The sequence below is a fragment of the Solanum verrucosum genome, unplaced genomic scaffold (genome assembly GCF_900185275.1).
Source record: "Solanum verrucosum unplaced genomic scaffold, falcon-dt-bn FXZP01000238.1, whole genome shotgun sequence".
Classification (NCBI taxonomy): Eukaryota; Viridiplantae; Streptophyta; class Magnoliopsida; order Solanales; family Solanaceae; genus Solanum; species Solanum verrucosum.
In genome coordinates this window covers 892252-917664 of record NW_026020630.1, presented here as the reverse complement: position 1 = coordinate 917664, position 25413 = coordinate 892252, and the positions used below count along the sequence as shown (strand labels likewise).

At 30.6% G+C, this 25413-nt stretch overlaps 3 protein-coding genes across 3 annotated transcripts in view; 1 reads left to right on the top strand and 2 right to left on the bottom strand.

Moving 5' to 3' along the window:
- Positions 1 to 25413, bottom strand: part of LOC125811554 (uncharacterized) — a 134307-nt gene that overhangs the window by 68557 nt on the left and 40337 nt on the right. The gene's annotated exons all lie outside the window — the stretch shown is intronic.
- LOC125811585 (potassium channel AKT1-like) lies at positions 13167 to 20371 on the top strand. The gene is made up of 11 exons (XM_049491105.1): positions 13167 to 13504; positions 16721 to 17086; positions 17274 to 17331; positions 17409 to 17726; positions 17822 to 18067; positions 18157 to 18255; positions 18356 to 18388; positions 18519 to 18704; positions 18800 to 18994; positions 19082 to 19157; positions 19360 to 20371. The coding sequence occupies exons 1-11, from the start codon at positions 13314 to 13316 to the stop codon at positions 20247 to 20249; spliced, it is 2658 nt and encodes an 885-aa protein (XP_049347062.1). The 5' UTR covers positions 13167 to 13313; the 3' UTR covers positions 20250 to 20371.
- LOC125811546 (G-type lectin S-receptor-like serine/threonine-protein kinase CES101) lies at positions 20750 to 24403 on the bottom strand. The gene is made up of 8 exons (XM_049491052.1): positions 23242 to 24403; positions 22918 to 23034; positions 22384 to 22473; positions 21970 to 22154; positions 21687 to 21897; positions 21371 to 21608; positions 21134 to 21284; positions 20750 to 21058 (listed from the first exon to the last, which is right to left on the bottom strand). Exons 1-8 carry the CDS (start codon positions 24371 to 24373, stop codon positions 20750 to 20752), a joined length of 2433 nt encoding a protein of 810 aa, XP_049347009.1. The 5' UTR covers positions 24374 to 24403.

Sequence of the window (25413 nt, the reverse complement as noted above, 5' to 3'; positions counted from 1 at the left end):
TCGAATTAATATAATCTAAAGTAAAACTGAAGGAGTACTTTTATTATAGTGATTAATAAAGTTGTCCAACATTTTTTCATAGAAAAGTATAGAAATTAATTGATACTATTGCTCATGGATTTAATACAATTTGTTCGCAAAACAGAATGGTTAAGATTAAAGGCACATCTAATTTTAGGTTTTTCATTTTTGACCCTTAAGTTTTTGTTTTGTTTTTTGTTAATTCAATATTTTAAGTAAAAGAAAAGTGATGAAAATATCCTTGCGAAAAAAATACTCATGATAAAAGTTTAGAGAAATAAGAAACATAAATGGTGTAGTGTATATAACTAGTAAGACACAAGTTATGTTTTATAGGAAAAAAAAAATCATAGGTAAAAATTATGTCTTACAAGACATAAGTTCAATTATACAACAAAGTCATCTGTTTATACATGCAGATTTTTCGTAGGCACTTCTAGAGAGTCTTTATATTTATAGAATTTAAGAGATGATTCTTCATAAGAGTCATGTTCTTTTATGAACAGATGACTCTTTATCTCTTTAATGAACATATGACTTTTCAAAAATGTCATGTTCTTTCATGAACAAATGACTTTTCATAACAATTATATTCTTTCACGAATAAATGTGTCTGTTCAATTTAAGACCTTTAATTATTACAAAATATCCAACACTTGGTTCTCTAAATTGTTGTCTTTCAAGTTGCAATTAAGATATTTGTAGGCAAAATTTGCAAGACACAAGTTATATATGCATTACAAGACATAAGTTTAGTTTTAGAACCCACAAAGTTATGCCTCTAATTAGTTCTCTAAACATTTGCACAAATCTAACTTTTGTCTTGCAAATTAGATACTACAGACAAAATTTATGAAGTATAAGTTATGTCTTACAAGACATAATTAATTTTAGTTTCAGAACTCACAAAGTTATGCTTCTGATTATGAATTAGAAACTACACAACTTATGTCGGACAAGAACTTTTACCTTGGGAAATTAAGTTATAGTTAAGGATACTTTGACCTATAAATTTCATTGAATGAAAAACATGAACAAAAATTAAAAACTCCCAATTTATAGGGATAAAAATTAAAAAGCGCTCTAAAATAAAAATAATCAGTAAAAAAATTGAAGATTAAACTTAATCTATATAAGCCCATTGCTTGTCTAACGAAGACTAGGCAACGGATAAGATCAACTCAAACAAATAAAAAGACGACTCTAAGATTTAAAGTCGATGATCTCAACTTTTAATATTCTTAACATAATAGAAGACCTTAGTCAATCCATGTGGTGTGTCCTTAACGAACATTAGTGACAAAGACAACATTAATTTGGTATGTGGGCACATATCATGTATATATAACTTGTTTATGAGTTCGAGTGTTCAACAGAAATTGATAATTTTGACATAAATCTCGTATATATATTTTAAAAAATTACTTAATACGTAAAATCTTGTAAGATACAATTTCTAGAATTTAGAACGCATAAATTCAAAAAACTCATTCTAATCTAGTAAGCATAATAGTGAGTCCTTTTTCCTAGTATATAAGGTGCTACGACAATCTTTATCAAGTCTGAATAATCATCGACAATCAATTTGCAATTCCACTCAAATTTGCAATTTACCTTAATTTTAATAATTTTTTCACGTATATATATATATATTTTCGCTTTGAAAATACTGAATTCAAATGATTTCGTTATAAAAAAGCTTCATGCGTTAGAGATTATAAGGAATAAATTTGGCATCCACATTCAACGGTAATGAAACTATAGAAGTAACATGCTTTTTTTCTAAAAGGGAAAAAGAACGTACATTTTTCCTCGTTCGTTCGTTTGGATGATTAAAAAAAAAAAAGGAAATATGATGATTGAGGTTTAGCTTTTACGTTTTTTTTTTTTTTTTAAATTTAACTATTCGATATTCAAAGATTAAATTTTTGATTAATTTAAATTTATGTCGAGTAAGTTAAGATAAAACATTTTTATTGAAAAGTTTGACGAAGGATAAAGCAACAAAATTTCTACTAAAAAAAATCGAAGAACAATTAAAATAAATACACACAAAAAAAATAAAGAGATTCAATATTTTATGTATATATATACACATAAAGAAATATATATGCAATGTGATTTTTCTGATAAATTGGAAGAGGCTTGAATGTCATGGGTAGAGAGATTTTTATTTTTCTGTTTCTCATTTAATGTTCGATAATTATTTTAGAACCTCAACTAATTAGATATGTACCCAATCAATCAAAATTTAATTAAAGAAATTACAAGAGAAAAGGGGGTTGTGTGTAGGGGTGTTCACGGTTTGGTTTGGGTCGGTTATTGGTCAAAATCAAAACCAAACCACCTTAATCGGTTTTAAAATTATCAAAACCAAACCAAACCAAATATAATATACATTTATCGGTTTGGTTGTTTTCGATTTTGGTTTGGTTTGGTTCGGTTATTCGGTTATTAACCATACATAAAAATAAAAGAAACAATTCATTCAAAACGTGAAAAAAGTGACAATAATCCATTCAAACAAAAAAATAGTTAGAATGACTGGCATTACAGAACTTTCAATTATTGAATTTACTTAATAAAACTTCAAAATTCACTATTTTGCATAGAAGGAAGAGACAATGACATTTTTAGTCCCACAAAGAATTTCCATAGACACTCATATACATGAAACCAATAAGAAAAATGTTCTCACCGTGGACATTTTTTCTTTCATAAGTAAATTATAAATAAATTTGATGAAACATATATAAAATCTTTAAAATTGTTTATGAATATAATATATTATGTATGTATAATAATAAAATTTATGTATATAACTTGTTGGTTCAGTTCGGTTATTTCTTCAATTTTTTCCGTACAAAACCATAACCAAACCAAATACTATCGATTCTTAACAATCTAAAACCAAACCAAACCCAAATTAAATCGATTCATTTAATCGGTTCGATTTAATTTTTTGATTTGGATCGGTTTTATCCAAACCATGAACGCCCCTAGTTATGTATATGTGGGGGGCAGGGGGGTGCAGTGTAGTGAAGCTTTTAAAAAGTGAATCGTTCTCTTTAATATATCAACATCAAATTTATCTAAATTCAATATTATTTTAATATAGACCATAAAATATGTACAATAATATAAAAAATACTATAGAAAATAAATATATACTCATAACTTTAAATATATAATAATCTAATATTAAATTATAAAATTTAAATCCCAAATTCGTGGCTATAACAAATTCGATTTCCCATATATCTATGGTGTCGGTTGAGAAATTAAAGAGACATGGAATTATTTAATTATTTTATGTATTCACTATTCATCAAGTGAATTAATTTTTTTTCATTTTAATTCAAGAAACAATTATTAGATTTCAATTTCAAACAAGTTGCAAATTTCAATCACCTATAATTAAAAAAATATTAAATATTTTATCTAGGCACCATGATCGACATGCTATCACTAGCTAGGGCATAATTTTAATTGAAAGAACCAGGGAATAGATGTATATTTAATAAATTTGTTCGATTTTGTTTTTTTCTTTTCATTTAATTTGAATCACGTAAAAAAAATTAAGAAATTAAAGAATTTTAAATAAAATTTATTTAATAAAGTTAAAATTAAAGAATTTTTTTTATAAAAGAAAAAAAACATTCATTTTTTTAACGTATTAAAAAGGAAAGCAAGACAAACAAATTAAAAGAAAGAAAATATTAATTATGATTTTATTTTGAAAAATAATTCTGACAAAGTAATTGTGGTAGCTAATATTTTGTAAGAAAATATATAATTTGGTACTCAACATTTTTGGCTATGACGTGTTGTCGATTGACATTACCGATCCAATAAATGTGAAAATAAAGACAAAATTTGCGTCAAATAATGATAGCATGGGCGGAGTTAAAATGTCATATTGTGTAGACCTTGTATTTATATTAAAAAAGAAATTAACTAAATATATAAATATTTATTAAAACTTAATAACAAAAGGAATTATTGATCTAACTGCCATAAAATGAAACTTGCTTAAGCTTTTCAATATTCCTTGAACACTTTTGATACAATTTTTCTTTTATGTAGAGATTATTGAAAATTCATAAATTTTAAAATAGTTATCGACCCATTTTTTTCCTCTTGAGCCTCTAACTTATGAGCCTATATACCAATAGGTTCCTATTTTGAGTTGAAAAAAATATTACTTCATTTATTTAATTAATATTTTTTTCGTCTACTTTTTCATATATATATATATATATATTTGTTATTAATGCTTTAGTTATTTTTCAGTTCATCTCTGAACATTAAATGACATGTAATAATTATGGATGATATAATAAAATATTTACTTTTTTTTTTTTTTTAAATGTATCAAATTGAATATGAACGAGTAAACATTCAACGAGAATAATTAACAATTTTTTTCAATTATCCCCCATATAGTGACAACGTGATCGAAACACTTGTCTCATTTGTACACTTTGTTTCTTAAGTCAAATTTTGGAATAATGCACAGAATGGCTCAAATATATGAGTTGTCCAAGGAAACAATTCTACATTAGTACTCTCCGTCTCAAATCATCTTTCACTTTCCGAAAATCAAATAATATAAATTTTAATTAATATTTTAAATTATAGTGATGTTTTTCATTCAAATAATATGAATTCCACCTATATGGATGTTGATAATTAATCCATTAACTCATTAGCTTGTCCTTTTCCTAAACTCTACTCATAACTTACAAGACAAAATTTAGTTCAGAATGTGATAACGAGAAAATTTATCTATCATATATATGAGGATTCCAACAACAAGTAACACAAGTCATATTGTTGTTGTTGATCAACTTCCTATAAGGAGAAATTCGTAAAATTTTCAATTAAATATGAAAAATTAGTGAAATTATCATCGAACAAAATAAAAGGCGAAACTTATTTTAAGATGGAGGAATCCATATATAATATTGTCAAGGGGTCACATTAATTTCCCTCTCCTGATACCTAACCCTAGAAAAGTCCAAAGGCTAGATATTCAACTAATGCTTTGAACCCATTCCATATAAAATCTAAATAGTGTTTTTTTTTAACCAACCAAACAACCCATGTTCATTCATTTATTTAGTTGAAATCATAATATTAATTATTCAAAGTTTAATTATTATTACAATTAGTCAAGCTTCTTGGAAGCAAAGTATGTGGGGTGGGGGGTGGGGGGGAGGTGCATACATGATTTGTCACTTCTTTTGGCTAGACTTTTAAGTTTTGTACGAAAATTAATATCAAATATCGACTGATAAAACATAGAAGAAAGTCTAGTTAATTAATACATTTACTGTTGCCATAAAATCCCCCTGCCCCAATTTAGTGTCAGAGTGAAATTACTTAATTTAAAAGGACTTTATTGAATCTTTTCTTCGCTTGGAATTTGTAAAGTATTTGTTTTTCTTTTTTAAATATAAATTTCTGAATCTTTTTACATAAGTATCAAAAAACTTTAAATATATAGAGCAGCAAATTAAATAATGTAGTTCAAAAGTATTTTAAATCATACATGATATCTTTGTTCTTTCCCCTTGATAATTCATTCTTTTCTACTATTAATGAATGATCTTTTTAATTTCAACACTGCGTCACGATTCACTCAAAAATAAAAATAAAGAAATGGTAGCATCAAATTACATCAACAACACCAAACTTGTCATTATTTTTCTACATTATGATGACTTTCATTTATTATTTATTTTAATTTCTTTATTTAGGAGACCAATTCCTAGTTTGTTTGATGTGTCATCATCCCATTTGTTGCATAATGCAGTTCTTTTATTCTCAAGTCAACTATCTTACTACTAATTAATCTTTTAAAATCATAAGTGTAATCTTTATGATTTATTTATTACATTTATTTCTTTTATTATTGTGACGAACCATATATAATAACTCTCACTAATGTTCTTATTGACTTATAAGTAGGCAATAATATATTATTGAAAATGAAAACATCATTTTTTTTTCTCAATAATTAAATGATGTAATCAATTATATATTTCTAATAATTCATATGGATAGACTTGAGATAATTAACATAATTTTAATCTCCAACTATACGTCAAAATTCATATATTAATCCAAATGTTACTGGGAATTAATGAACAAACAGACAAACAATAAATATATAATGATAGTAACATAAACGGAGAGTGGAGCTAATTAGAGATATGAAATTCTTAATTAGCCTTTGATTAACGTTGAAATAATGAGATAATACATAACTAGATTTCATGTGGTTATGAAATTCTTAAGACTCCGATTAACAATATATTTAATGCTTAAGTATTAAAAACTATTTATTTCATTTTATATGATGTTGTTCAATGACGTGGAAATATTTATTAAAATTTATACTATAATGTAAACAATTTTTTTAAATAATGGCAAAAATGTAATTAGTTTGGCAAACAAATACACCAAATATAAGTTGGTACTTGGTAGTGACGTGCATGAAGTTGAACTTTTCAAAATCATTGGGATTCAAGCCCATAATATGTATTGTTCGCTTTTTGATCCAAAAAGTTTGCTTCTCGAGCTACACTTTTATCGAGCTCAAAAATGCTATCATATGTATATACGTATCTTATGCCAATGTGGAACGTCTTAAGTGTAACATGCATCATCAGATTCTTGACTGTTTAAAAATTTGTTAGTAGACTTCTTTTGTCTTTATTGGCCAACCCTCTATAGATTATGGGTGTTACATCCTCACCTCAAGGACTCAACGTCCTCGTTGAGCTTTGCCCCTCTACCGTACAAGTCTCAATCAAGTCCATGATATGGATTATTCACTTTGATCCAACAAACCTTAGAGATTTGCCTCCACAATGCTTCCATCAAGCCTAAAAATACCTGAACTATGTGAACTTGTTATATATATGCTTTATAAAGATCTTCATTTTCTCTTTCATTTGATGTGAGAATAATTCCCTTAAGAATATAATATGCACCCAACATGCTTTATAAAGATCTTTATTTTCTCTCTCATTTTAATGTGAAAATAACTACCTAAAATTATAATTATATGCACTCATCATTGAAAAGTTTAACATAAAAATATTTCGATTTTTTCTTCGATCCACCCTCATCGACACGCTTTCCGTTATGGGCTTCACAAAACTAATTCTCTCATTAAAGAGTGCCCTATATAAAATTATTTCTTGATAAAATAATATTAGTAGTAGATAATAAAATAAATTGAATTCAAATATAACAAGTGAATTTATTTCTAAAATTTAATGAAGGAGTGGATGGATCATTGCATTTCCAAGAAGTCAACTGTATAATTGCCAGATTAAGGCTTTTTAACTGCTCAATCTTGTACAGAAGTTGACTATCTGTGGGACCCATTTATCTTTTTTCCTATTTATGGTCGGTTGATTAAAATAAATAAATAAATAAATATAAATAAATAAATAAAATAAATCTATTTTTTGTTGGGCAAATAATAATTAAATATATCTTGAAGGGCTGTTTTCTAGGCACATTGTGAAGGTCGCCTTAGTAATTGGGGTTGCCACTCGGTGCATTGACTCTTAATTAGAAGAATCTGATCGGTAGAAATTTATTCGTACTCGATATTTTATCCAATAGTTTTTCTTAGTTGATAATTCAAGTTAGATGAATAATAACATAATTATTGTGAAGACACGTATTTAACATTATATTCATTATTTGGTGAAAAATTATTTAGTCGAGGTTGTTTGAAATAATATTTCTATTCCATAAACATATTTAACCTTTGGTTATTTGAAATGTATTTTTTTATTCATAATTTTGTGAATCTTAAAAAATATTATGGATTTTTACGTTATAAACTGCCCATGATTTTATGTTAAGTTGTACTATAATTTCAAATTCAGGAATTATTTGGTTTTGTGCATAAAGATCTCATATTTCATAAAAACAAAAACGAAGAAGGGCTTAAAATGCCCTCAAGTATTTCAATTGATATAAAATTACCCTTCATCCATCTATCGACCCTAAAATGGCCATAAAATAGCCCTGACGTCCACCTTTCGGCTAAAAAATATCCTTATGTCTAACGGATCATACTCATTAGGTGAATGAAGGGTAATATTGTGCCAAATCTCATAGTTTAAGGGCATTTTAGGCCCTTTCCGTTAAAATAATTTGATATTACTTAATATATAAGCTCACATGATTGACTTGATTTTGAATTTCATAGTAAATTTAAAATTATAACAAGGTTAGACATCTACTCTCTACACTCCTCCCTCCCTGGCCCTTCACTTCCTATCTCTTCCATTTTTTTCTATTTGGATTCTTGTCCACCATTTTATTTTATTTATAATTTATGACAAACAAGAGAAAAAAATGAGGAAACTAACGATGCATTCATATAGAAATAATTAGTTCAATAAAAGATGACTTAATTAAGCAAATATGTACAAATATTATATTTTTCTTTTGTGTGTACCCAACATTAAAAATAAAGGAACAAAAACAATCATTTCTCTTATCCCACCCTCATCCCATCATGACAATAATACTAATTAAAAGAATATAAATATGTGAGTTCATTTCAAGTTTGAGTCTCGGATATCCTAATTAAGAACAAGAGATTAAAAGAAGGAATAAAAGAGAAAATGAACAATACATTTTGATAATTTAGAGAAAATTTTATATTAATGAAAATAATATTTTTTTTAGATGACAATCAATCGGGGTAAGTATGGATATTTGTTGGATCCCCATTTATGAGTTGGGTTACATTATAATAAATTGGGTTTGATTTAAAATAGGCCAATAAGAAGATATCATGAAATTAATTATTTTTTCAATATTATTTTCAAGTGTATCGGGTCAAAATATGAATCATAAGTGATTTTATAGAAAAAATGAATTTTTTAAATATCATTTTTATTATTTATTTGAGAAGGATTTAAATTTGGACCAATCACATTAAGCAATATAATAAATAAATATTTAATAATTTTACTTTAAGGGAGCTATTAAAAATAAGGGCAAATATGAGTCAAAGGATTAACATCGAGGGTATTTTTGGGCCGATAGATGGATGTAGGGTAGTTTTGTACCAATTTAAATACTTGAGGGGCATTTTAGACCCTTCTCCGAAATAAAAAAGACTAGGACATATATTCCATTCTTTTAATAGGGTAAAATACAGTTCTATAAATGATCTAAATATTGTATATATATATATATATATATATATATTTTAAATTTTATATAAAGGGGTGATTAATTAATTGAAGATTAAATACGTCTAGGGCCATATCAGGAAGACCAAAAATAATCAAAAGCTTTGAGCACGAGCTATCTATAGATCTGACTTTATTTTTCGCTGAAAAAGCGATAAGAATTAATCGCTCGCCTACATCGATAAAAATTATCTCTCATGAACGATATAAAACCAATTTCATCAAAATTTAAAGAATCTATGATTAAATATATTTATATCCATATACTTTAACATTTTATTTATAAAATTAAAAAGTAATTAAATTTTGATAAATTACAAAGTATAAACACCACAAAAATATGAAACAATTTTGGTACTAACAAATGGACGAACAGTAGAAATTAAGATTTAATGCAACTCGAATCGTATTCAAACTTTTTCTAAAAAAATATTTTGTTCCACTTTAATTACTCTCCTGATAAGGCACACACATTTTTGTTCCACAAAATTTGTGTCAACTTGAATATTAATGGCCACCTTAATTAGAGGGGAAAAAAAGAGGGTAAGGTAGTTCGAATCTTTAAAAGGAAAAGACAAGAAAATTATATTTGTCTTGCTTGTGCACAAAACAAAGTGCCCAAAAAAAAAAATGATAATCAGTGACGAAGCTAGAAATTATATACGAATTTATGGAACTTCATTATATATATATATATATATATATATATATATATAGTGTCGGATTTTAAAATGTCATTAAGGAGTGTTAATGGTTATAGTAAAAAATATACTCCCACCGTACAATAACATTTGTCCACTTTACTAAAAATAGTTGTTCAACGATTTTTGTCTAATTTAGAAAATCAAGATATAATTTTCCTTCTGTGTCTACTTTACCCTTGCTATTAAATACAAGCATATCATCTAACGCATTTCTCAAAGCATTAAATTTAATAAAGTCAAAAGATAATATAGTAATATTTCCCTTATTATTTATTATTTTTTAAGGGGCGTGTCAAGTCAATAGTGAACAACTATTATTGGACACATGGAGTAATTATGAGACAAGTAAGACTGAACACATAACCTCGAGGAATTCTTACAATACCTTAACCACTAGACTAAAATTTAACTTATGTTAAGAGATATCAATGTGTGTATATATATAAATGGCCAAACACATATGCAGACCCTTAAACTTGTCCCTAAATTTCATTTTGACACTCCAACTCAACCTTGTTCCATTTTAACCCTTCAACTCTAATTTTTATGTTCCATTTTGGCACTTCTAAGTGATGTGGCAGAGAGTGTGCATCACACATTCTCTAAGAGAGTGAAAGACAAAAAAAAAGTATTTTTTTAAAAAATAATAAAAGATTACCCTTCAACTCTATTTCTTTTATGTACCATTTAACACAAAATACTAATTTTATGATTTCTTTATTTCTATATATGTTATTCAACTGCAATTTTGCATTTTAAAATTCGACGATCATCTATTAATTATTGTAAAAAATTAAAACTGACGGATTATCATTCTTTTTTTAATAAAAAAAGTAACAATTTCTTTTTAAGAGTTTTCCTATATTTTTGCGTGAAAAATAACCGACGAAAGTGCGTCGATTTTCTTTCTTAAAAAAATCAATGACAACCCAACGAAGTCTATCGAGTTTCAACATTTTTTTGTAGTGTTATTAATTAGCAATGAACATGAGTTTTTTTTTACTCGTATATAGTTGAATGAAAAATTAGAAAGCTGATATTTGAGTTATTCCAAGTAGACTAGATATGAAAAAAAATATATGTGATGTTATTTTAAATTAACTAATTGTTTTTTAAAAAAACCAACACACTTTCACCGATTATTTTTTCACACAATAATGTACAAAAACTCTAAAAAAATTTTTTTTTCTAAAAAAATGATGTTCATCCATTATTTTTTAACACAATAATGGCATGTGAAGTACACACATCCCACTTTGTTGATTCTTTGGAAAGAAGTGCCAAAATGGAACATAAAAATTGGAGTTAAAGGGTTAAAATGGAACAAGGTTGAGTTGGAGTGCCAAAATGAAATTTAGGGACAAGTTTAAGGGTCTGCATATGTGTTTGGCCTATATAAATTCATAAGCTCTAAATTTAGGTACGCCTCTGATGTGTGATGGTCATGACGGAAGACAAAATCATTAAAGAAGTTTGGACCCGATCCACGTAATTTTTGCTTGACCTTCTATATTGAACTCAATTCAATAAAATTTTCATATCCGATAAATGCTATAAATAATGGACAATTAATTTTGCTATTCTAAAATTTATAAATTTAAATGAATCGTAACTATTTCAATTTTACTCGGTCCTAAAATACTATATTTAGTACGTTTTTTAACTCAAATTTTTTATTTTAATTAAGGAGTTCCATTGTTTTGTGTTGACTATAAATTTCAAATTTCATTTGTGTTTTTCTTGAATTCCTGGTCAAACAAACATTACATAAATTAAGACAAACCAATCGAAAAAAAGTTACTAGTCTTTATATAGTAATAAAATAAAAAACAAGAAAAGTATATAATCCATGATCGATTCGCCGACATTTTTATCTTTTTATTTTTTATGAGTAAAAAAAAAATAAAATATTTGCCATACGTGTCAAATAAATGGCAAAAAGGTTACAACAAAAAACCTGCAAAAGTTCCCCCCTTTTTCCTTTTTCTCACATTATTCAAACCTTATTATACATAACATTAATAGTGAGTACAAGTTTTGAATCAAAATTATTGAATTTGAATTAGATGTATTTGTAGTTAAAACCTATAATTTTTTATTTATTTACAATCACACTATTCATGGACTTTATTGTTTTTGTAATGCTAATTATGTGACATTATTTTTATTTTAATCAGTTTTAAAAAAATAATATTTTTATATTAAGTAATTATTTAATTCTAGAATTTTATTTTAACTTAATGAACTGATTTATGGTCATATACATTCCATTAACTTAATTATGTTAGATCTTAAATTCCTAATATCCTTCGTTCTTTTCTTAAACTCTTGATTAATTAATATCATAGAAATTGAAACAAACAAATTAAGGAAGTATTAGTCTTTATATAATAAAACAAAATTGAATTCTCATTTAATTTTTACTGAGTTGATTTATATCCAAATAAATTTTATTTAACTTATAAAAAATATTTTGAATTTTCACTTAATTCTTATTGAGTTGATTTATAACCACATAGTTTTTTTTTACTTATAAAAAAATATTTTAAATTCTCATTTAATTTTTACTGAGTTGATTTATAACCACATAAATTCTATTGACTTATATTATATCATAATTTTCAAACATCCCTTGCTCTTTCTTAAATTCTATATTCGAAAAGATATTTTCATATAAATTGAAACAAACTGATCAAGAGAGTACTTATCTTCGTATAGTAAATGAAAGAAGAGTATACTCTATATATTTGCCATACATGAGCACAAGCAAATAAAGAACAAAAATATGATTTCTTCGGTACTCGTAATTAGAAGTTTCAAGTTCAAGCTCTTAATAATAAAAAAACAATCTCATTTAAAGCTACACTTTCAAAAATAAATCCTGAATTAAATGAATTCAAATTTTATTTCTTCAGTACTCTTAACTAAGGGTTTCAAGTTCGAGCTTTTAAAAAAAAAAAAAAAAGCCTATTTAAAGAGCCACTTTAAAAAGAAATTTTGAATTACATAAATTTAAATTTAATCAGACCCCAATATATATACATTAAACACCGGACTCCAAAAAAGGGCAAAAATAAAATAAAAAGTGTCAAACTATAAAAGTTCCTCTCTTTTTCCTTTCTCACATCAGTCAAAATAAATACACATAACATCACTAACAACATGTGTTAAAAGATTCACGAGAGAGACTATATTGGTAGGTGTCTCCTAAAAAAAGAACCTTTTTTCCTCTATAAATAAATTTCCCTTTTTTTCCATCTATTTTTCTCTATATATATTGAGCAAAGTTCATAAAAACTAAAGAGGAGACACATAATTTTTTTTAAAAAAATTAATTTTATTTTTTAGAGTTATGGGAGATAATAGAGGACTTGGTGTTTTGGGAGTTTCAATGTGTGGTGCAGCACAAGAAATAGAACAATTATCAAGAGAAAGTAGTCATTATAGTCTTTCTACTGGAATTTTACCTTCACTTGGTGCAAGAAGTAATAGAAGAGTCAAGCTTAAAAGATTTATTATTTCACCTTATGATCGACAATACAGGTTCTTTATTCTTCTTTACTCTTTTTTTTGGAGTTTAATTGTTTCGTATTCGGAATCTACTGACTCGACTAAATCAGATTCGTGTTCATGTGTTATGTGTTGTGTGTAAGATAAGTCAAGGGGCAAGCTTATATCTATTCTTTCTCTTTTTTTGGAGTTGAATGATTTCGTACTTGGAATTTACTGACTCGACTAATTCTGATTCGTGTTCATATGTTGTGTAAGATAGTCAAGGGGCAAGCTTATATCTATTTCTTTTTTTGGTGTTGAATGATTTCGTATTTGAAATTTACTGACTCAACTAATTCAGATTTGTGTTTGTGTTGTGTAAGATAGTCAAGGGGCAAGCTTATATCTATTTTTTTTTCTTTCTTTTTATCATTTTTTTTGAGTTTGATTAATTTAGATTCGTGCGACTTAGGATGGTTAAGGGCAAACTAACTTCTTCTATCGTTCTTTTTAGTTTAGACATTTTTAAAGTTTTTTGAGTTTAATTAATTCAAATTCGTGTAGCATAAAGTCGTTAAAGGATGAATCTTCTTTGTTCTTTGTTCTTCTATCATTCTTTTTAGTTTAATTATTTAGTATTTTGCTGGTTCGATTAATTTAAATTCGTGCTACATAAAACCGTTAAAGGGGGAGTGTTTTCTGTTTGACATTTCTCAACTTTATTTTGTTTCTATGTCTATGGATGTTCATAATCTTCTTTTGTTTGACCATTGAATATTGGGAAAATTCTTAAAAAGGGCATGACTATGATGAATAGTATTACTTAAAAGCAAAAATAAATGAAAATACATGGTTGATAATTGTGGGATTCTAACCAATTTAGGATATAAAATAGTTATTAGAGTCTTAGAAATGAAAAAAACTCAAGATACAAAGTTCCTACCTTTTAGTGGGCCTTGCATAACGATTAAAATTTCTAAATCAGGTTCAAATTATAAAAGAGTCAAAAACACTAAGAGATTAATGAAGTTAGCAAGAGGTGCACGAAATCGAATTGAACACATCATTTATCAAAAAAAGAAGAAGCTTGAAACTTAACATTTTTTATTAATGGCGGTGTCAACCAACTTGACTTTTTGAATCGAGTATTTATTACCTCCCACTATAGTTAAATGTAATTCAACACAAATACAAATAATAATATTGAAATTTGAATCCTGATCTATCTAATTTTGTAAATAAAGTTTATAAGATCTTCTAGTATGCTCCCCCACATTTCTTTTTTACAATATAGTACACCTTGTGCATTATTGAAGTTTTTTGAAGTCTTTGTTCAGTTGTATTTGTTTAATTTTCTTGTGTGTGGGTTGTTGAAATTAACGTCTATGGAATTTTTTAAGCCTCCAAGACTATGCTTTATATATTATTTTTTATCTCCAAGACAATAAAATATGACCTTTTTTTCTTCTCACCCCCATGAGGATCAATAGTGTTTTTACTTAGTCTTCAAAGTAACTCGATTCCTCAATCTATTTGTTAATGGTTAGAGATGTTCAGCTGCTCGAGCAAGCCTTAGCTATCGAGTTTTTTCTTATATTTTTAAATCTCTCTCTCTCTCTCAATTTTGATTTTACTAATGTTTGATCTATGAATTATTCTTGATTTTGTGAATAGGATTCTTTTAAAGGTTTGAAATTAGATACTCCTTCTCTTTCAAAAAGAATGTCCCAATTTTCATTTTAGTATGTTTTAAAAAGAATGACCTCTTTCCTTTTTTGTCAACAATTTAACTTTAACTTTTCACGTGATAAGTTTAAGGTCATAAGATGAAATGACATTTTGGTACATTTGACATAACTTTAATTTAGAACCACAAGATTAAAAAGTCTTCTTTCTTTTCTTAAACTCCTTTCCAAATCAAATTATGTCATTTTTTTTGAAACGGAGGGAGTAATATTTTTCAATAATGAGATATGATTTGGATAATATTTTAAAATTTTTTTACACTATTTTCTTTTGACTTTTTGTTGGAGAAAAGTTAGAATCTTTGAGTAAACATGAAACATGTGTCTATAGATCCGTCCAATGCTTTAATTTTTTTTTATTGATGACGATGGTAAATTGAAATACTCTTAGTTATTCAGTTATTTCAACAAATATTAATAGGCGTTTAAACATAAAAATATGATATTTGAAAAAAAAGTAAGACATATTCAAATTTGTTGGGTTGTTCTTTTCTTTGAAGTTATCGAAAATAATCTCTCTTACAGTAAAAGTAAGATTGCAGACTATGTAAAAATTATATTTTTTTCGAACCTCACTTATATATAGAATTATACTCGATACTAGTTATTGAGTTGTTCTTTTTTCTTTTCCTGGTGGGTGGGGAACAAAATATCATTCTTTTGACTGGCCCCCCTTTTCTGCAGAATAAACAAAAATCATCTTTTCAACTGTAGTATTTTTGTCTTTTCTACCCCTACTCCAGTTGCCTCTTTTGACACAAAATAAAACCCTTTTTCTTTTATTGCTTTTTTTTTTTCTTGAACCAATTTATGCGTATCTCGATTATTTTATTGACATATGTTATTTTCCAACAACACAAATAAAAAATTGGTGGCAAAGGTCGGTTTTAGTTTGTTGACTGTTGGAATTTGAATTCTAATCTCCCACGATTTTCATCCTACTTTATGTATCACTAAGCCAGTCCCTTACAAGCCTTTTATTTTATTCACTCTATTGCTCACACTTTTCAAAAGTGTCGAGTGGTGCATGTAGGATTCTTCAAAAGTCCAATACGGAACATTTTTGAAGAATCTGAGCAAGATAGTTTAATGGGACCATAGTGGTATGAGATGAGCCTAGTAACTTGTATGTTTTAACATATTTGGTGATTTCAATCATTTGACATTGTCTAAGACATCACAAATTGGCAATTACTATTCTAAATTTTTGGCAACATTGTTTTAGTTTGCCAGTAGGGGAGCCTTGGAGCAACAATAAAATTGTCTTAGGTCACAGGTTCGAGCAGTGGAATCAACTACTAATGTTTTCGTTTGCCAAGTTACTTGTACTTGCTAGTTGCTACAACTTTCTATAATGTGCTAACAAGTATATCATGTTGCACTTAATCATGAGTCATTGTTCTTTTTTCTTTTGAGATTTTGATTGCTTATTAATCCTGTTCGTCGTTTAGTAGATATTTGATGCATTGAAATGATCATGGATTTTTGCTATAATCAGCTCAGGTTGATATAATGTTTGTAGGTTATGGGAGACATTTCTAGTTGTGCTGGTTGTTTACACTGCTTGGGTGTCCCCGTTCGAGTTTGGCTTTCTAGGAAAACCAGAAGGACCACTCGCTAAGACGGACAATGTAGTCAATGGATTCTTCGCGATTGATATCATTCTTACCTTCTTTGTAGCTTTCTTGGATAGAGCCACTTATCTTCTTATCGATGAACACAAAAAGATCGCTTGGAAGTATATGAGTACTTGGTTCTTATTTGATGTCATATCAACAATCCCTTCAGAACTTGCTGTGAAGTTTTCCCCAAAACCTTTACGTCAGTATGGATTATTCAATATGCTTCGTTTGTGGCGTCTAAGAAGAGTTAGTGCATTGTTTGCCAGGTACTACAGTCAGACCTCTCTATAACAACGTTGTTTGTCCAGATAATTTTTTGGTTGTTATTGTGAAATGTTGATATAGAGAACATAAACATGAAAGTCGATTCCAAAGAAAACTTAGCTGTTATAGTGAAATATTGTTATATAGGACGATTGTTATAGAGATGCCTTTTTTTTTTGTTTGAAACAGATTGGAGAAAGATAGGAACTTCAATTACTTTTGGGTTCGATGTGCAAAGCTTGTTTGTGTAAGTACATTTCTCCCTCCTTTGATTAAGCGTTGAATCAATGTTGTTCTAATCAATGTGTTGGTTCTTCTCTATAGGTCACTCTTTTTGCTGTTCATTGTGCCGGATGCTTTTATTATCTTATCGCGGCCCATTATCCTGATCCAAAGAAGACATGGATTGGGGCCTCTATGGATGACTTCCTTAATCAGAGCTTATGGATTCGTTATATCACTTCTATTTATTGGTCGATAACAACACTCACTACAGTCGGTTATGGTGATCTGCATCCAGAGAATACACGGGAAATGATCTTTGATATCTTCTACATGCTCTTTAACTTGGGATTGACAGCATACTTAATAGGAAATATGACTAACTTGGTTGTACACGGGACGAGTAGGACTAGAAAATTTGTGAGTAAAAGTTATCTTATTGTTTGATTGTTTTATCAGTAATTCTATAATTTTGTATAGTTTCTAAAATGCATCTGTCCAAATTGCTGCATCAGAGAGATACAATTCAAGCTGCTTCGAGCTTTGCACAGAGGAACCAATTGCCCGCTCGACTCCAAGATCAGATGCTTGCACACTTGTGCTTGAAGTTCAGAACAGACTCAGAAGGGCTGCAGCAGCAAGAGACACTCGAGTCTCTTCCTAAAGCCATCCGTTCAAGTGTTTCACATTTTCTTTTCTACTCTTTAGTAGATAAGGTTTATCTGTTTCGTGGAGTGTCAAACGATCTACTCTTCCAGCTGGTAACTTCATGAACCAGATATTTAATCGCTGTCCTAAATCTTTTAAGCATGTTATTCTTTAATATTTGACATTTTCTTCGTGATTCAAGGTCTCCGAGATGAAGGCAGAGTACTTTCCTCCCAAAGAGGATGTCATTTTGCAGAATGAAGCACCAACAGACTTCTATATTCTTGTAACAGGAGCTGTGGTAATTTTAAACCTCTTTTTTGTTATCTGAACGCGGAAATTTTCATGTATCGTGGTATTTTACTTGCATTAACGAGTCTAATGTTGAACCTATCTGACAGGATCTAGTGGTGCTTAAAAACGGAGTTGAACAGGCAAGTTTCATCTATCATGTGCCAAAACCTTCATAATTTCAATGCGTTCACTTGATTCTTTTTGACTAAGCACATATATATCTTTTCCGAAATCACAAGTTGTGAGCTGATACCAAAATGGATATTTCAGGTTGTCGGGGAGGTCAGGGCTGGTGATCTTTGTGGTGAAATCGGGGTTCTTTGTTATAGGCCTCAACTATTTACAGTACGAACGAAGAGACTGTGCCAGCTACTACGTATGAATCGTACCACATTTCTGAATATCGTCCAGGCCAATGTTGGGGACGGGACAATAATCATGAATAATCTCCTTCAGGTATGAACGCCTCAAACGTTTCCTAATTTGGATGATTTCAAATAAAATGCTTTGACTAAACATGGCTGTTATGTTTTTCTCTTTTCGCTGAGCAGCATTTGAAGGATATGAAGAATCCAATTATGGAGGGTGTTCTACTTGAGACCGAGCATATGCTAGCGCGCGGTAGAATGGACTTGCCTCTCACCCTTTGCTTTGCAACACTTAGAAGTGATGACTTATTGTTGCATCACTTGTTGAAACGCGGTCTTGATCCAAATGAATCAGATAACAATGGAAGATCCGCATTGGTTAGTTCCCTTACGATCATCTGTTACCATAAGCTTGGATTCTATGTAACTACATTTCTCATTTCCCCCTGTTTTTTCTCTTATCAGCATATCGCTGCGTCTAAAGGCATTGAGAACTGTGTGGTTCTTCTGCTCGATTTTGGGGCTGATCCCAATAGTAGAGGTATGCTCCATTTCTTTTTTCAAATTCTGTTATTGCCAAAAGTTTGTTTTTGTCCAAACATTAGAGAGTTTATAGTCAAAAGCACACCTCAACTATAGTTTTTTTTGCGAGTTTCACACTCTATCAGTTGTCTCCTTTTCCTATCATGTCCACCGACACAGCCAGATATAAGAATTTGATTTTGTTTCTTGTGTATACACAGATTCAGAAGGCAATGTGCCATTGTGGGAGGCTATCATGGGGAAGCACGAGTCAGTTATCCAGTTGCTCGTTGACAACGGTGCTAAACTATCAGCTGGTGATGTGGGACATTTCGCCTGCGTTGCTGTTGAACAAAACAACTTGAATTTGCTCAAGGAGATTGTCCGTCATGGCGGGGATGTCACGCTTCCCAAGATCAACGGTTCATCAGCTCTCCATGTTGCTGTTTGTGAAGATAACATAGAAATAGTAAAGTACCTCTTGGATCGAGGGGCTAACGCTGATCAACCAGACGAAAATAATTGGACCCCCCGGGACCTTGCTGAGCAACAAGGACATGAAGACATCAAAGAACTCTTCGAATCCAGGGTAATGATGAGAACTCGATCCGTTGATCCTATCCCCGAGGAACGAGGGGTTAGATTTCTTGGGAGGTTCAAAAGTGAGCCAACAATCACCCCTGCATCCCATGGAGTCTCATTTCTAGGACTAGACGGATCATTAGGGCGTTCACGTCCTAGACGTAGGTCTAATAACTTCCACAACTCATTATTCGGGATAATGTCAGCAAAGCAGACCAATGAGCACGACGTGCTTTTATCTACAAACGACAGTAATGTAAGTGTCACGACAATCAAGACTTATGCTCCCCGAGTGACAGTGTGTTGCCCTGAGAAAGGAGACAACGGGGGAAAACTCATTTTACTCCCACAGAGTTTTAAAGAGCTACTTCAACTTGGTTCTAGTAGATATGGTATCTCTCAAGCCAAAGTTGTAAGCAAAGATGGAGCTGAAATCGACGAAATTGAGTTGATCAGAGATGGTGATCGTTTAGTTTTTGTTAGCGATAAAGATAACAATATTGATGAAGCTAAATCATCAGAATTGTAGTGAGTTTAGGTGAAAACCAAAATTGTTCTTTATTTTTGTAGTGAATTGAGTGTAAACTAATTCACAGCCCATTTGTGGATCATGTAAAGCTCAGAATGAGAAAATATATGTACATTCAGTTACCTCTTTTGTCTAATATACAACTATTGATAGTTCAGAAACTCCTCTCATATTCTCTTTCGACTTATATAATCAATGAGTGTCAAGTGTATTCTCTAACATTTTAAATGTAACTGGTGACGTTGCTATCAGGCGGGAGGGGGAAGGTAATGGTGAAGTCTCCATTGCCATAACTTCGCCTTGCCTTATCTCATTTACCATCTTTGACTTAAATTCTGGATCCGTCTCAAATATTCTACTCACAAAATGCATCATAATGTAATAGTATCAAAGAAACAGGACTCGAAATTAGTCCTATAAGTATGTACTTGAAGTTGGTAACTTTTTACACTTCATCAAAAGAATGTTAAATAAGTTACTTCCCAGTTGACCATCTTGTCTTATCTTGCTCTCAACTCTGATATTGATAGCCCGTTTATCGAGTATCTGACTACTTCTTCGGAGATCTCTGCATGTTGATCCCCTCTCTCGATGAAAAACCCTGGTCGTTCTGGTGGTGGTGGTGGTTGTTTTGTATCATTCATAAGCATTGAAACAACATTTGACATTGAAGGCCTATCTTTTGCATAATCTTGCACACAAAGGAGTCCCACATGAATGCATCTCATTACTTCATCGCGCGAGCATGATTCAATTAGTGTTGCATCTATTAGCTCCAAAGCTCTCTCTTCTCTCCACAATTCCCATGCCTAAAAACATAGTACTAATAGTTATATGTTTCTACATTTCGAGAGATATGTTCATAATTTAGTCTAGAAACTTACCAGTCCTATAAGGTTTAATGGATGTTCGGAATCATAGCAGCTGTTGTTTTTCTTGCCACTAACAATTTCTAACAGTAAAACTCCAAAGCTGAATACATCCGTTTTCGTTGAAACAATGCCTCTCAAGGCATACTCTGGAGACATATAGCCACTGAAGTAGTATCCGAAAAATGTATTCAGAACTTCAAGTAATATTATATAAAAACTTGTATATGAAAACATTGCTTATTTACTTACTGTGTTCCAACAATTCTTTTCGTGTTTGCTTCAGATTCTTGTGTTCCAAATATCCTCGCCATGCCAAAGTCTGATATCTTTGGATTCATTTCCGCGTCAAGTAAGATGTTGCTTGCTTTTAAATCTCTATGAATCACTTTCAACCTTGAATATTTATGCAGATACAGTATACCCTGAGCAATCCCTTCGATGATTCTGAATCGTGTGTCCCAATTTAGTAGCTCCTTTTTGTTAATATCTGTTCATATCATTGTAAAAAATGAAATTTCTTGACAAAGTTGTTCTAATTGTTGAAGATGAAAAACATGATATTTACCAAAGAGGAAGAAGTCTAGGCTTTTGTTGTGCATGTAATCATAAACTATAATCCGTTCTTCGCGTTGAGTACAGTATCCTAGAAGCCTAACAAGGTTAGTATGTTGAAGTTTTGCAATCAATAGAATTTCATTCTTGAATTCCAATAGGCCTTGTCCTGAACTAGTCGAAAGTCTTTTTATAGCTACTTCTTGCCCATCAGGCATTTCTCCCTGAAAAATAATGACTCGTTTAAGTATTTAAGCTTACGCGAATCATATTCATATAAAAGGTTTCATGTTTACCTTGTATACTGGTCCGAATCCACCTTCCCCGAGCTTATTTCCTGGTGAAAAATTGTCTGTGGCGATTGCTAGGCTCTCGAGGCTGTATAACTGCACTTCATGGCTCATTTTCTTGTCTATTTTTCTCTTTTTAGATATATTTGCTGTTTGATTAAGCAATAGCAAAGCTGTTGCTTTTGCTTTCCCTGATAGTGAAAGAGGAAGTTGTGGGATCAGAACCCATAGTATAGAGCATTTCTATATTGCTCGGACTTTTAAAAAATGCTGTTTGGTGTGTGTCAGATCCTTCAAAAGTAGTGCGTTTTTTTTTTTGAGGATCTGACAAGAGTACTGTGGCAGCATTTTACCAGAGTCCGAGCAACATAGTTGAGTTTTACTGGTGCAAGCTTCTAGATAAATTCTTCGAGCGCTCACCTTTTCCGTGTAGAAAGTAGCATAGGGCGAAAAATCCTACGAATGGTGTCAAACCGCTTGCAGCTATAAGCCATACCCACCATTTTCTTGCTGCATCAACAACAAAACAACATAACGAGTGAAATTCCACAAGTGGAGTCTGGAGAGGGTAGAGTATACACAGACCTTACCCCTACCATGTGAAGGTAGAGAGTCTGTTTTTGAAGGACCCTTGGCTCAAGAGCAACAAATCATAGTAGTTATGGAAACGGAGAAAAACGACAGTGCAGAAAACATGACAAGTAAAAAGGAAAACAGTGTAGAACATTCAGGAAAGGAGCAGTAACAACATCAATACAGATGATGTAAATGATCTTTTTCTGGATATACTCGAAACAAGGACTAGATTGTGTAATGATGATACTACAAAAGAATACGTGCCTAAAACGTATAGTTCTTTCTTAAATGAACTATATTGAGGAAACAATCAAAAAAAGGTTTTCACCTTCAATCATATACAACAGTTCAAGAGAAAGATTTAGGCACAATACATACAAGTTCCTTTAGACGATCCTGACGTTGAATTAGGAGATGGTTCTGGTGCTAAATCTGGAGGAAGTGAGACTGTGCTTGGTACATCTGTGCTGTTCCGATTTCTTATTGGCACCAAATCTATGAATACACATTGCACAATTCATCGTTAGAGTCCGCTTTACTAACTCTAGTTACTTGCTAGACATAGAAACAATGCACTTCCTTGGACCACAAGAGTCTATTGTACGCAGCCTTACCCTGCATATCTGCAAGAGGCTGGAGCCCGCGACCTCCTGGTCACACGACAACAACATAAAAAAGACAATGAGGTAAATATGAATATACCTCTTTCATCAGCAAGAATGAAAACATCTGATTCAACTGAATTCAAAATCGATACGTTACTCCAAATATCACAACCAGTTCTAGTAGCTGTGACAGTGGCAAAAGCAGCACAAGAACAGTTTTTCTCACACTGTCTCTTGCAATCAAATAAACTCATGTTGTTGTTTGCAAACCTAAATCTATTACCAGAGACACTATTTGGACTCCTCTTGAACCACGAATCGTTTCTGATCGAGCACCCAATCGATTCTTCTGTCACAACACAACCAGCACTAGGCTTGTAAAAACACACCCCAAAAGGTCCTGCTGCTCCTCTTTCCTTAATAAAACCAAATGTATCCATTACATATCTAGACAAAGTTCGAGTCTCACTGACCGAATAAGTCACATACTTCTCATCCTCTGTCGAAACAAAATTCAAGTTAACATACTCATAGTGTGATACTCGCGGTACATTGACAAACGTCTCATTTCCCCAGCGTCCACTCATCCAAAACACACTTTCCATCCACCATATTATCAATTGGTCAATGTCATTCGTGTCTATACCAATCGTAAAAGACCCCGAGGCAGGTACATCTTTGCTTATCCAAGAAGTCAGTGACCATATCTGTCCTGTTTTAACATTTCTCCCAAGTTTCATCCCAGGTAATAGTGTATCAGTAGGATAATCAAAACTTTGCCACAATGTTTTATTCTCTGAACCATTAGTATTCAATTCCACCAACACAAAATTCCCATTGTCAAATAGTGTAGCACTTGCATTTCTTGATGTTACATTATAAGAACTTAACATAATAAAACTATCCCCTCTATAGAAAATTTTCAAATTTCCACCATCATCCAATGTGAGAGTGTTACCTGATGCATATTGTATCGGATTATCGCGATTTGCAACCCAAACGGGGCGATCATCACCGGGGAATAAGGTCATGTTAGAAGGTAAATTGTAGAATATGCCAATATAATGTGTTTTATTGGCATCAAGGCTAAAAAACTCAAGTCTGAATTCCTTGTTTGCTGATTCCAATTTTTCTCCAACTCTAAGGTGTTGGCCTTGAAAAATTGTGTCTTTTTGGGCAAAAGAAATGTTCATGAAGAGGAAAAATAGTAGGATTTTTAGGCATGCCATTAAAGAACTATTGTTCTAGTATGAAATTTTTTTGTATAGATATTTGAACTATGTTCTAACAAAGTTATTCATTTTGTTGTTAAACTGTTGAAAAGTTGACCTAGTCAAAATTGGCAAGCAGAACATTTTCGATTGATTAGGAAGATTATTGGAATTTTCTTCCTTTTTTGATGGTCTTAGCTAGCTTCCATTTTTTCTTTTCGGTAATTGTAGTGTCTGCGTACCGCAACTAGCTAATTTTATGGGATATTATATACCTCCCAACAATAACAAGTATCAAGTAACTCTAAGTTAGATTACATGCACCTCGACTAATTTCATGCTATACTTTCTACCTCACACAAACAATAAGTACTAGGTAATTCTAGATTAGCTTGCGTGCACCTCGACTAATTTGACAGGATACTTGCTATACCTCTAGGTCATCTTGCGCGCACCTTGACTAATTTCACGACAAACTTGCTACCTTCCAAGGTACCATGTAGTTACTCTGGTTTAGTTTTTACGCACTTCAACTAATTTCACGAGATACTTGCTACCTCCCACCAACAACGAGTATCAGATAACCCTGTGAACCAACAAATAGGGAAAAAATCATCTAGTAATATTTTTGTTTTTACTGGAATTTGAATATAAGAACGTTCTTAATTCATTGACAACTATGCCACACCTTTGAGTGTGCCATCTTCCATTATATATTCAACGATTGATTTATATTACATGATTATGACGGAGTGATAAATACTTATAATTTTACATATATATATTTTAAATTTTAAAACTCTATAAACTTGATTGGGTATAGTTCTATTACGTACAAAGTGGTTTGGGGACCAAGTTGACTAAATGGTAGTATATACTTTTTCCAAGTCTTGAATATTTTAGGTTGCAGCTGGTGTTGACTAGTTAACGTGTTCTTTTTACTAGAATTTGATTATTTATATATATATATATATATATATATATATATATATATATATATAGTGTAAATAATTAAATATATATTTAATTATAGTGTAAATAATCCTTGCATTATCAAT